The following is a 13354-nucleotide window of genomic DNA, read 5'->3' as shown; positions in this document are numbered from 1 at the left end:
AGTGAAATATTTGACTCGTGGACTTTGGTTGCTTCTCTTTAAGAAAGCTATATTTTTATGCCAATTCCTAGTATGTTGAATAATGTCATATGCAGAGATTGGCAATGTATGGCTTATGGACTGAATCTGGGGGATTTTCTGCAGCGTGTTGGCTGTAGGAAGGCGGGGTGGGGGGGGCTTTAGTGTTATTCCAGCAGCAAAGGGATTCACCTGTGCCTGTGCTGGCACCAGGCGGCTGGGAGCTGCACCCACACTGCAGCAGGGGTTGGGTGGGAAGAAGCAATGGCAGGAAAATCTGCAGCAGTGACCAGGTCAGGATGCTGCCCCCCCTCAGACCTAAGCTGGGTTGTTCCAGCCTGCAGCCCTGAAAAATTGCTGACCACTGGTATATAGCAACATACAAATGCTCTTAAAAGAGGAAAGCTAACACCTGGCTTCACAGGCACAACGATGGGCTGTGTTTGAAACCTGAACCATACTATCCTTACTACATTGCACTCATGCCCTGCCTCTGCTTTTCTTTTTATTGCAGGTGGGATTCTTTCCTAGCGAGTGTGTTGAACTAATTAACGACAAAGTTCCTCAATCTGTGACTAACTCAGTGCCAAAACCAGGTATGTGCATACATCTTTATTCAGAACACTTTTTGGTGCTCCAAAAAGATAGTCAAGTCCTCTCTCCCACACTTCATATTTTATCATTTCTTTTCCACTTCTCTTAATGTGTGTTTCTCTTCATTAATTACCCATACATTCTGTCTCACTCCTGGTCTCATTGTTGAGCGTCTTGCTGCATTTTTCGTGTTTCCTTAGCTCATGTCAGTGGTCTTCTCATATATGTTTTGAAATATTTTAGACCTCCAAGGCACTGGAGTCCCTTCAGTGACTGCTAATACTCCCATCAGCATGTCTGATTTTGGTGTCTTTGTCAGAGTATAGTCTAGTATGTAGTTTCTTTCTTTGCCTGGAATGTAGAGATGGGCCAAAAACTAACGTGTCAACTTTGATACAGGGAGGGAGTTTGGTAGAGTAGAATCCTTTGGGGATGGAGGAGTTGGATATAATTGAACTTGGAGAGCCTAATCACAACAGGTTCTTGTTTTGCAACACAGGGCCCAAATCCATCCATTGTCTACTTCTTTGGGACAGTTAAGAATTATGTATAGAATTCGTATAGCATTATATTTAGTGTTATGCAGCATTCAGGGCCATTAATATTGGGATGAACTGATTAAAGAAAAAATAAGTGGAAGAAGAGAGCTTCAGCTTCCTCTCATTTAGACTGTTGCATACAGGAGTTTCTCCAAAGATAGGGGTAAGTCCTGCAACATCAGGTGTTTGTGTTTCTGTAGGACCTAATAGTGCTAAGATTGTTATGTGCCCTACTTTAAAAGGTCACCCTAACTTCAGTCTGTATATCAGGAGAAACATCTTGGAAGCACTGATCTGATATTAGCAAGTAAGTTGGTGAATGAGAGGGGACGAAGGGTTGGAGGGGAGTGGATGGGAGATCTCCCAGCTTAAAAACTTTTTCTTTAATCTGCCAAGAATGCTGATTTTAAAACAGAAATAAAAAGGGATGGGAAGAGCTTCTAGAGTTTGATTTTAATAATTAAAATGCATTTGGGCAAATTCTGTTTTGTTACTCAGGGCTTTTGCCTTACCAGTTAAAAGTCCTGAGCACAGGAAGGTCCTTTAGTACTTGCTACAGCAAAGTAGGGGTGCAGTGCATTAAACTGCATCCTTTAAAGAGCTTAGGAGTTTGAAGGAATATTTTTCTCAGCACCATGATCTCACTCCTTCATCCTTTCCAGAAATATGGGGTATGTATATTACTGTCTTTGTTGCACAGCTCATTAGTGAGTCAAGTCACTGCAGCAGGTTTGTACTTAGTAAATCCAATACGTGCCTCTTATTGTTCAAACTTGATCTCCAAATACTGCTGTAATTCACTTCTCTGATCATGGTTTATCAGTCCGAGTATGTAAACAAAGGCAACTTTAGACCTAGGTCAAAGCTGTGTTGATGAAGACCATCACAAGCAAGTGTTTATTATTAAATACACTCAGGCAATTAAATTAAATGTCATGAATTGCTATGAGTAGTTTCTCACTAAGCCTTAATGAGAGATAATGAAGCAGCATAGATTAATAGATTCTGTTTGGTTTTAAGGGCACACTGGGGGGAGGGGTGATTTCCTTTTGCAATCATAGGAAAATGCTTGTTTTAAATCTAGTGTAAAAATCTCAAGCTCTTTTATAATTAAAACATTAATGGATGCTGCAGGTCATTAGGTCTCACTGTTAACGTTCTTTAATGGTTATTCCATACAAATTATTAGATGCAACAATCTACATTAAAAGATTATAAAAGATCATCATTACTAAGGTTGCAGTGCCAGAATTAAAGTTACCATGAAACCCAAATTCAGCCCCTGTGTGTCTGTCTTACAATTCAGTCTTTAATTACAGTCTCACATGCTATATTTTCCACTTCAATTTGGGAATGTGTCCATGCTTGGTTGCAGAGGGAGGCTGTTTTCCATAGGACCCCCATCTTATTTATTACTGAAGTTAGAAGGGGTGGGGAGTGAATGAGGTAGAGGATTGCAAGAAAAGGATAGTGCCACCGTTAAGGACATTGAATGTCACCATGCAGAATTGGATTCTGTCTCAGTTTCTGCCATGGAGTTCCTGTGTGTTGCCAGAACAGTTATTTAACTAAATTATTCACATGTGGTCACTAACTGTTTTTTCCTTATCTTCTGAGAGTCCTATTTGAGAACTGGGGCCTGGCTTTGGATACTGAGGAGCCCTCACAGCTGCACGTGAAGTCAGTGAGAGCTGTGTTTTGAACATAGGCATTCCTATATCATTTGAAGTTCTCTGAAATATCAGCACCCAAAATTAGTAGATACCTTTGAACTTAATCTTGTGCTCTGTAAAATTGGGTCACACCTACTCATTTCATGCCCACCTTTACTTCTGAAATTCATTGAAGCTTGTGGAACATTTGGGTAGTACAAGTAGCATGGAAAAGACCACTCCAAAATTAATCTTTCTGTCTTCATAGCAGCGTTTGTATGGTATGGTCTGGGCCATACATACACTGAGCTGTAAAGAGAAATGAAATCCTGAATAGCTTCTTATTAAATGAAGACCATCCATTCTTTCTAGTGTATAAGACAGATTTCTTGTGGAAAACAGTAGTAGCAGTTAATAGTAATTAAAGACTACCTTAACACATCCAGTATTTTGGCACGTTTTCAAGTGCCTTGGCAAGCAGAGATTGATTTTAATCAGTTTAAAGTTCAGAAGATGTTTAGGCAGCTTGTTAATTAGGATTCAGATTAGAACCAATTCAGCACGTTATTGGCTCAGCTGAAGAAACAAGGCATGTAGAGTGCAGCCTGTTTTGGCCTCAGCAGCAGTTTTTCCCGACCCCGGCTAAGGTCCGGTTGAGAAGACAGTTGTGGAAATCCCTGTCTTTTCCCTGCTCAGGTTTTATCCATGCTATTATAATGCACAGCTCAAGCTTCTAGGCCTTTTCCCCCAAACACATTCAAATTTTGATAAGATTTTTTTTGCTGTTTTTATTGATCTGTATTTTCAATATTGCCATTCGCTGTTCCAGGGGGAAAAAGAGACCCTTTCAAGTGGCTTTATCCCTACTTGACCTGAACAGAGTCTTACATCACTAATCAACCCAAGATTTTAGATCTGGCCTTTATAAAGTATATGTATTGGCATGTGAAGCTTTTTCCCCTGAGAATATTATGTGCAAAACAACAAGGACATTTTGTATCTACACTATAAAGCAGTTTGCCATGAAGGAATTTCCAAACATAGGACTGATTGTGTTTTGTAATTGTCCATAGATTTGGTTGGATTAAGTGATGTAATGAAAAGCAGATGTAAAGCAAAGAACTTCCTGCCCTGCTTTTTTATTATTATTCATCATTATGTCTTGATTTTCAATGTTTTAATAGAACCATAACATGTTATATTATGCTTAAATAAAGTACAAGTAATGAGCAAGATTCAGCTGAAAATGAGGTGTAGAAGGTTCAAGAGGAGAAGTGGGTCTGGGTCCAATCTCTGCATTTAGGAATAGTGTTTCTGTCGTATCGGAGGAAGTGTGCTTGAACACCAGAAAAAAATACATCCGTGATGTGAGATGAATAAGAATGGAACTGGATTTGCATTAATACTTGACCTATTTTATTTAATTATTCTGAATTTTTGAAGGATGAGCACTTCTGGCCATAAGTAGGTTTAAAATATATTTGACATTAAAGTTTGTAATTAAAACTAGCATTTCTGAATATGCTGCTGGCATCATTCATGATCCATGCAACATAAAAACCCAACGTAACCTTTTAAACCAGTTTCGATCCCAATACAGTGATGATGGTGACAGGTGTAGATATATATGTAAATATAGACTTTTTTAACTATAACAGTAAAAAATTCATCTTCTGATAGCTGGTATGGGTTTCTGCATTGTTTAAAATAATTTAGCTTTTTCCTTTTAAATAAAGCCAGGGCGTTTATCACAAACATTGAACTTCAATTTCAAATAAGTTTCCAAATTTGTTCTGCAAGTGTGCCATCTCAGGCCATGATGCAGTGAGGCTCCACAAACTTCTTTGGAGAAGGCTCAATTGTTGCATACTTGGAAGACACAAATGTCAGACAGGTGTTTTAGGAGTTGTTAAAAGTTGTTAATTGAGTATCATTTTCCCCTTCAAATTGGTATCAAACTCATGCCTCAAATTATTTTCAGCGAGCTGTACACCATTATCCATATTCTTCAAGTAAACATCTAACCAATATCCTTAACCAGCTCTGTGTGTGTTACAAACCGTGTAACACACAGGTAATTATAGTTTTCCTTTCTACATTTCCCTGTAAATGTCATTTGGTTTTCTTGTCTTCGCTTCCTGTCCTGACTTATTATGTAGAGTTGGTGTGTGCCATGTGTGCGCCCCCATCCCAGAGGTAGCTGAAATTTAGTGCAGCACAAGGTGGAAGCACTTTTGTCTGCATAGCCTTTTAAAGAGCTTTGAGACCCTTTGGGATGAAAGATTATATGTGGATTCCAGATGATGATATTCTGCCTGGTGAGAAGCAAACTGTATAAAACTTCAGTCTGCTGCTTTGCTGAGTAAAATTATTAGTATTTTTCCCTAGTTGGACCATTTGGAAGTGCCTTTTATTTATAGTTGAACTGATTCTTCTCCTTTAGCACTGTCTACCTCGGTAGGTGTGGTTTTGGACAGAATGTGCATTTGCTTGTATCATCCCAGTGTGTCTGTTTTGCATCATGATGATTATAGGCATCATCTCTCTCTCTCTCTATATATATGTTGTCTATGGTCACTTTTATGTCATAACCTTGATATCATCTGTAGCAGTTAAATGTCATTTAAAAATGTGTGCTGTGCTTAACCTCATCCATACATCTTGTTGTACATCTCTCTTGTTAACATTTAACTTGTAACTGTGTGCAACTCATCTCTCACAAGTCTGCTTCCTAAATCTTGTCTCCAGAGTACTTTGGCTTGACAGTTTGTTGGAAGGTCTTTGAACATTGTCACCTCTTCAACTGTGGGATCCTAAAGTGAATATGGGAAATAGGAATAAATATGAACAGTCTGCAGCATGTGATTTTGAGCTAACCGAGGAAAGAGAAACTGGAATGTAACTTCTCTCCTTTTTTCAAAGCTGTGAAGCTCTTTAAAAAATGGCAGGCTGTATTATCACTCCCTCCAGTAACAGTTTTTCTTATGACAAAAGAATAGATGTCCCCATCAGCTCAGCTTAATGGGACAGACTTGATAAAAGTACTTCTCAAAGTATCCCATGCATTCATTTCATTTAGATTTAACAGGTAAATGTACTTTTATTATAAGCAAATTGGCAATAAGCCTGAAGGACTATTTGGTAGTCATGAGCACATATTTATTGCATACTGTTAACTGATGAATAAATAGCACGCTGGTCATCTAGTTTTGTGCAAACCTCTGACCTTTGACATTGGTTAAAACCTGTTAACTACCATAGCAGATATCCAAGAGATTGAGCTGTAGTGAAGTGGAACTGTCACTAAGTTGACAAATGGCAATATTTTCTTTATAATGTAGTTGAATGTGAATGCAAAGAGGGCAAGCAACACAGTTTCTATAATGGTGATTCCCTCTTTAAAATGGCTATTAATACTGGTCAGATCCTACTAGAAATAGCTTCTACCTGGCAGTCTTTTTTTTTAAAAATATGGATTGCTTGTAAAATATGTGCAATTAAATTACTGGTTTGGTGAATCTTTAACCATGATTTTAAAAATTATTAATTATTCAATATTTAATACACAGCATTCCTGTTAAATCTAAATTGAGTATTTTAAGTGAGTCATCTAGGAGGCAAATTTTCAGTGTGATGGTGGAGTAGAGCTGTATGTACATGTATATTGGGGGAGAACAGGGGCACGTGTAGCACTGTGGAGTAGACTGAAGATGTGCTGCTTGTATTGGCAAACAGAGAGAGTGACCCTCCAAGATGCCATGCCCCCTCAGGTCATATGAAATTCGGGTGGAGCTGCAAGTGGTCAGCAGCTTGCAGGACCAAAGGACCCTCTCCTACACCTGCATCCTGTTATTAAATGAATGATCATGGGGTTATTTTATTTTATTTGTCTTCCTTTATTGCACAGCATCCTTGAAACACTGCATGTGCATTTCTTAGCTGTTCTGGGCACCACTTGTGAGCTAGCCCAGCAGGCTTTGTGAGCATAATAAGACTTTAGCAGGACAATGTCAACTTGGTTTAGACCCCAGATTTGAACTGATCTAATCTGGTGGGAGGTTGTTTCTGGATTCTTATTGGCTTTGGATTTTTAAAATTCATCATCCAAAAAAATCAGCCCTTGGGGTTAATGCATTGAAAGGAACGTCTGTGCTCCTCTGCATTGAGCTCATGGAGAAAACCCTCTTGTCAGAGCTTAGCATTTTCCTCCAGACATGTTGATTGGCTTTAATACACAGACTCAGCAGTAAGTTAAAGCAGCTGTTTGCTATAGCACTATTAGAAATGAAGCAAAATAACATTTAACAAGGAACTTAGTTGGGTTCAGAAAGAAATTTATTCATAAATTTGATGTTGTAATTTCTGGAGAGATCTGTGTAATGGTTGGCATTGTCCCTCTTTATACAGAGATGTTAACACTCCTGAACCTGGCTGTCATTCAAAAAACACTTAAGTATATGCTTAACCTTAAAAGTCATGATTAAATCCCATTGAAAATTATGCCTGAAATGATGCGCTTCAGCATGTTGCTTGATAAGGATGGGGTTACCCACATAATAAAAGTTAAAACATGCATAAGTGTTTTTTCTGAATCAAGACCCATGTCATGTGCTGACCCCTTTGAACTCCCACTGATTTCAGTAGGGAAGTAAGCATATTCAAAGGGTTTCCAACACCTTGCAGGGATTGGATCCATACTAATTGAATCCGTAAATAAATGGGGTTGCACTGCATGTCGCCTAGCCAAGCTTTAATTGCAATTGACCCATTTTAATGGGTGCATGCTTTAACCATTTCTTTTTTTTTTAATTGTACCTCCCCAGTCTCCCCTGCCCATGGAGCCCGTCCAGCGTCTTGGAGCTACTTCCCCCCTTGTACGTTTTCATTTATTTCTTTTTTCTCTTTCTCTCTTTCTCTTTTCCTTTTTACCCATGTGCAAGTCTGTAGCTGCAATGCTTTGAAGGATGTTCAAGGAAGCCACAGTGAAATTTGCCTTTAAGATCTTTTGAACAAAAAAACAGACTCTGGAAAACAAAGGCATTGCTTATTCTAACTGTTTTGTGCCACAGAGGCTAGGCATAAAAACTGCAGTCAAATGCAGAGAAAATGCCATCTTTAATAATGAGCAAGCAAAATTGGTGTCACCAAGAGGAAAGAAGGATTAAAGACAGGGCGGAAAGGAATTAAATGTGGGCCTGGCAATTCATTACAATTTAAACACATCTATATGATGAAAAAAATGATTTTAAAAAAATGGGAAGGGGGAGGAAGGGAATAGAGAATAGTACTCATCCTGGACACCCACAGCCCCGAGAAAATCGGCGAGGTGTCCTGATCTAGAAACTAGTACCATCACCGCACCACCTGGGTCCTGATCCCAGCTGCGGCCTCAAAGCACTATTGTAGCACAAATGAATAATCTGATGTCAGTACAATTCTCCCCCCTCTCCAGAGAGTTAAGATCTTCAAGGTCTTATACATGTTGAGGCTCCTTGTACATCCTGTGATGTATTTTTTTTTTTATTCTTGGGTTTCATTATTCTAGAAATAAACTAGACATTTTCAAAACAGCATTGGTTTTAAAATGGTTTCCCCCCCCCCTGCATCCACTCTGCTGCTCTCTGAGAGCTGTGCTTTCCAGCACTGGAGTGCAAATGATAGATATGTGGTTCCTCTTCCCAGTATCCACTCACAGCAACATCCTTCTGGGGGTCCAAGACCCTTTTGAGAGGTGAGGAAAGGATGGGTGAGTGCTGTGTCCCTTTGCCAGCTTTGAGGACCCGCTATGCTGAGCTGTACCATTGAGCAAACGGAGGGTAGCGAGCTTTGTCTGAAGAAGGAATAGCACCAAGGCCTCAGAAGTGAAACAACAGGTAGAAAGCCCCTGCCTCTGCTAGGGCCATGGAAAAGAGGGACGCTTTTCCTGTCTCAGTTTCAGTATCTTTGACAGACTAGTTTCCTTAAATAGTCTCAATTTTTAGTAGCAAAACCCAAGGACCAAAGGATGCTTAAACTGGGCCACAGACTGCAGGAACGAGAACAAAATGGATTCATGAAGGGTTTTCCCCAGTAACACGCAGCATGAAACAAAATCTGGAAGATAAGGGGTGCTGACTGCTCAAAAGATCCAAGACTTTCCTTTGGACGTATATCCAAGACTTTCCTTTGGAGAAAACAGAGGAAGAACCATTTCCATTTCTTTATGGGAAAGAAGCATACCCTGAACCCTCCAAAGATGCCTTTTTTTGCTAAGGTTCAACAGCAGTTAACCTCAGATAATTGCCCCTTTTCCCAGCAATTTGTAACATGAAAACAAGCAATGGCTTCGTTTCTGGTTATTTCGTGCAATCTGAAAGCTCAGCATTCAGGATCTCTCTGCTTTTAAAACTATTTCACTACAGGGAAGAGTTCAAATACTAGATCAATTATAATATTTTTGCTCAAAGGTATACAGCCTGTTAATGGCTTTGCTTGGTTTTCATGTGAAATTAATTTCTTTTGGCAGCCCTTTCCCTTTGTGAGTCATAGGATTGCAACAAATAGATTATAAACTTGGCTGCCACAGTACATGGGATGCCAATATATCGGCTTCATTGATGTGCGTAAGTGTTCATCTGTGGTATGCATTGGTCATTCTTATTTTTAATGTTTTTATACATCAAAGGTCCCAGTTATACCTCTCTTGTTTCCAATGATTTAGGAAGATTATGCATGCGTTTTATTTGTAATGGAAGTTTTTGGGTTTTTTTCAACCGTGGCCAGTTGTAAAGAGGGATGTCTTTGCTCCTATAATTTCCTTTTGCTTGAAAGAGATCTATGTGCATCTAGAAGGAGGAATGTCAACCTGTTCTTAAAATTTGCTGATCACCAAAGGCTCCTATTGTTTTCATGAATCCCTCTGAAAATCTTTAGGCTCCTGACCCTGCTGCAGACCAGGTATGACCCTGTTTAAACACTGGTGAAAGCTATAACCCTGTTTAAACACCACTGCTTTTAGCAGAGTTTCTGCACTGCCACCATTCACTGTATTTCTTATTTGTACAGGCTTAGATCCCCGTTTATAAAATTCTGTAAATTCCCTAGAAAGCTACAAGCATATTTTTTTCAGTGGACAAAATAAATCTTTGTTTAGACCAGTCGAGATACAGTGCCAGCTGGGTACCAGTAGCAGTGCAGACAGGCTGACATGGACTATCCAAGTCCAACTGGGAACCAGGATGCACTAACATGGATGGCCGCTCTACATTGAAGCCTGTGCTACCATATTTTCACTGTCATTGGTACACGAGCCCTTTAGATAAGAGAGTAGCTTGGATATGTGAGTATGTGTTGCAATCATATTGCTAATTAACAGTGTCTGCATACTCCTGTAAGGGCTTCCTACCGAGTCTGTGCCTCTCAGCACAGAAGAGCAGAATCTAGACTTCAGAAGTGCTGTTTCTGTTAATGTCTCAGCAATTGAAATTGTTGGTCTCCAGCTGTCTATTCCATGAGCTTTTTTTAATTAAATGTGTTTGTCCTTTCTCTTGCCTTGTGTTTCCCTTCCCACCCTTAATTGTGTGCAGATTTGGAGATGGATAGTGTAAAGCCAGGTTCTGCCTGTGTTACAGAGACTCTGAACCAGTCCCAGCTGAGCTCAGGTAGAGGCTGTTATGGACAATTGGTCTCTAAATGTCCTAATCCAAAGTCTAACACTGTATGTGATAGCAATAACTCTGTACTAACATCCTAGGTTTGATCACAGAAGCTAGATGTAGAGGAAATAGATTATACTATTTTTCTTTTTCTTTCTGACAGCTGCAAAAGCAAGCGTTATATCCTAAAAATCCTCTTTCATGCAGGCATGAGTAATCTTATAGAAGTCAGTGGAATGACATGAGAGAATACGGTTCCTATCACATAGTTTGCAGTGTTGACGTTTTTCCCTTGCATCCCGGGTTAGCTCAGAAATCTCTTCAGTTGCATGAGCTCTGAATATCAAACACGCTTCCTTTTTCAGCGTGTTCACTTGTGTGTGAAAAACACAAGCTTGGATTGGTACAAACACTGGCTTATTCATGTACTGTGGAGAGAGCTTGCTTAGACAGCAGAGAGAAGAAATGTGGTTTAAATACTGTAGTCTGGTGTAACCGCTTAAACGAGCACGATGTGTACCCAGTTGCATAGTGCTAGTTGAGAACAATTGTGCTGTACCGATGTTGTCATGACAACACTGCAACAGTTTCTCAGGAGAAATATACGGTAAAATTAAAGCAGTCCAAGGAAGCTAAGGAACCAGAGAACGGATCTGGTTTTCTCTAGCATCCCCCCACCAGTCATTATGAATCACTCACGTTTGCATTTCTCTCTTTTGCAAATGGCATCTGGACTCTTGTCTGTTTTTAGAGATAAGCACAACAGCAGAAGAAAGGACAGCTGTATTTGGATATATTGTAGTCCACGGGTACTCAACTCCTGGCCCGTGGAGCCATGCCAAGTGGCCTGCAGGGGTCGGAAAATTTGGTGGCAGAGAAGCAGTGGCAGCAAGTGCTGTTCCCCTGTTGCCAAATTTCTGGACCTATGGGGTGCCCTGCAGGCCAGAAGGCCTGCTTGGATCTGTGTGGGGAGGCAGCCCAGGGCCTGATCCAGACCTATAGAGGCCTGCTGGAGCCAGTGCTGCACCCCAGAAGGCATCACAGGCTCTGGGAGGTGGTGTGGGGCTCCATGGGCCCCAGTCTATTCAAGTCAGCTCATTTTGCTGATGCCTGGTCAATCATCTTCAGTCTAGCTTCCACTAGAGAAAAGCCCGCCCCATAACTGATGCTAATTGTTGACCCCATTGGCAGCCTCAGCAAAAAAAAAAAGACCAAGGATTGAATGAATGCAAAAAGTGAGCACCCCGTCACCTGCTGCTCTCCATTCAAGGTAGGGCGGAGGTCTGCTGGGCCAGTGCAGAGGAAGCTTGTATAAAATGAGACAATCCAGTCCCGTTCTTTGGAGCTGGCAGAATGGCAGATTTTTACCAGCACTTAATTCAATTCCAGTGGTTAGGAGAGGCAGAATTAAAGGTTGTTTGGGGAGCGGGAAGGAAAGGAAGGAAAGTTTAAAAGATACTAAGGGTGACATTTTGCAAAAGGCATGAAGGATTTAGGAGCGTGGGTCCCACTGAAAGTCAAGGGAGGGTTGCCTCTGAATCCCTTAACTGCATTGAATAAAATCTAAATTTATTTTAACAAATGAATAAAAGAGCATGCATTTAGTCCTAGCTGTGCTAGTTCAATGCTGTGCAGTGATGGTGGGTTAATGTCATATCCCTTGCAGAGTCTCACAGTGGGTACCACGGGGCTCAGAGCTATAGATAACCTGCCGTCAGCATGTGTACTTTTGTACCACTCGCCTCCCTTTGCATTGAGATTCACATTTATTCAGGTCACTGCTACACAGTATTTATACACAATCCCTAATTATTATATTTACTGCATTTCCCCAGGTTTAATTAATATGGTAATGGAATGTCCCACAGATATTGAAGTTATTTAATGAATCGCCACCACTTCTAAATACCTATGCCAACCTGTTTGCCCCATTATCTACAGTGTTGCCATTATACTTCTTTTCCTCCTCCATCTGAAAGCTAATTAAGACTGGTAATGTTTCTATAGGGCTTTGATGTAAAAGGCTGAATAAGGACACATACTGTTTCTCATCATTTCTCACCCAGTTGCATCTTTTTCTATTGTGGTGTCCTCAATATTGCCTGTGCTTAACACCGCCTCAGCTGTACCTCTGCTGAAATTCTTGTCTTTGCTTTCATCTCATCACCTTTCAGGTCATCAGCAAAATATTTGGTTTTAATATTGAGCTTTTATCCTTTTCTGCCCTTTAAAATGGGTAAAGAAAGTCTGGAATAAAGATTTTGTTTTGGCCTCTTTTTCCCCTTGGTCTTCCTCTTCGTTATATTGCTGCTATTTATTACTTTTGAAATACCAATCATGCCAAGTCTCATCTTCCTTAATTTTGCTGGAGGACTTTTGTGGGGATCCATGATGCTTATTCCAAATGCCAAGCGTAATACTTACTATTGTGACATGTTCCAATGACTGCCTGTCATGAACGGGGTAGGATTTCTTGGGGGACAGCAACAGCGTCTTGACTGCTTAGGCCCTTAACATGATCATGAGATCCGGTATCTCATAAGAAACAATGACTGTCTTTTTGTTCTTGAATTCATGTCTTGTGAAAGTCTTGTTCAGAAACAGCAGCAACATTTGCCATCAAATTTCATTTCCCCAGGCCCTTCCTTCTCTCACTTTCTGCTGCATATTTGACTTGCCATTTTCTGCAGCAACAAAAAGGGGCCAGAGCTGTGTGCTGATATATTCTGGTGCTATTATATCTAGTTGTCATCTACTCTTTATTCACTTACATCAGTGATTCTAGCAGAAAGAGTGAGCTTGCAAGGCCAGCTTCTCAGACCTTGTATTCTGGGAAGAAATATTAGGAAACTGTACATTGTAGGTTTCCTTGTAGAAAAGTATGGAAAAAATCTAAAGCATGATCTGTAGACTCTGG

The 13354-nt window shown here is 40.2% G+C and overlaps 1 protein-coding gene across 6 annotated transcripts in view; it reads left to right on the top strand.

The window, feature by feature from the left end:
• Positions 1-13354, top strand: part of ARHGAP32 (Rho GTPase activating protein 32) — a 470146-nt gene that overhangs the window by 371801 nt on the left and 84991 nt on the right. For 4 of the 6 annotated variants that reach the window (XM_059719720.1, XM_059719724.1, XM_059719721.1 and 1 more), the window contains 2 exons: positions 533-614; positions 7627-7677. In XM_059719720.1, coding sequence (XP_059575703.1) covers positions 533-614; positions 7627-7677 — 133 coding nt within the window. The remainder of the gene's footprint in view (positions 1-532; positions 615-7626; positions 7678-13354) is intronic. The other 2 variants (XM_059719723.1, XM_059719722.1) reach the window with 1 other exon arrangement.

This window comes from Alligator mississippiensis, chromosome 16, assembly GCF_030867095.1.
Source record: "Alligator mississippiensis isolate rAllMis1 chromosome 16, rAllMis1, whole genome shotgun sequence".
NCBI classification, from domain to species: Eukaryota; Metazoa; Chordata; order Crocodylia; family Alligatoridae; genus Alligator; species Alligator mississippiensis.
This window is presented reverse-complemented; position numbering and strand designations above follow the sequence as displayed.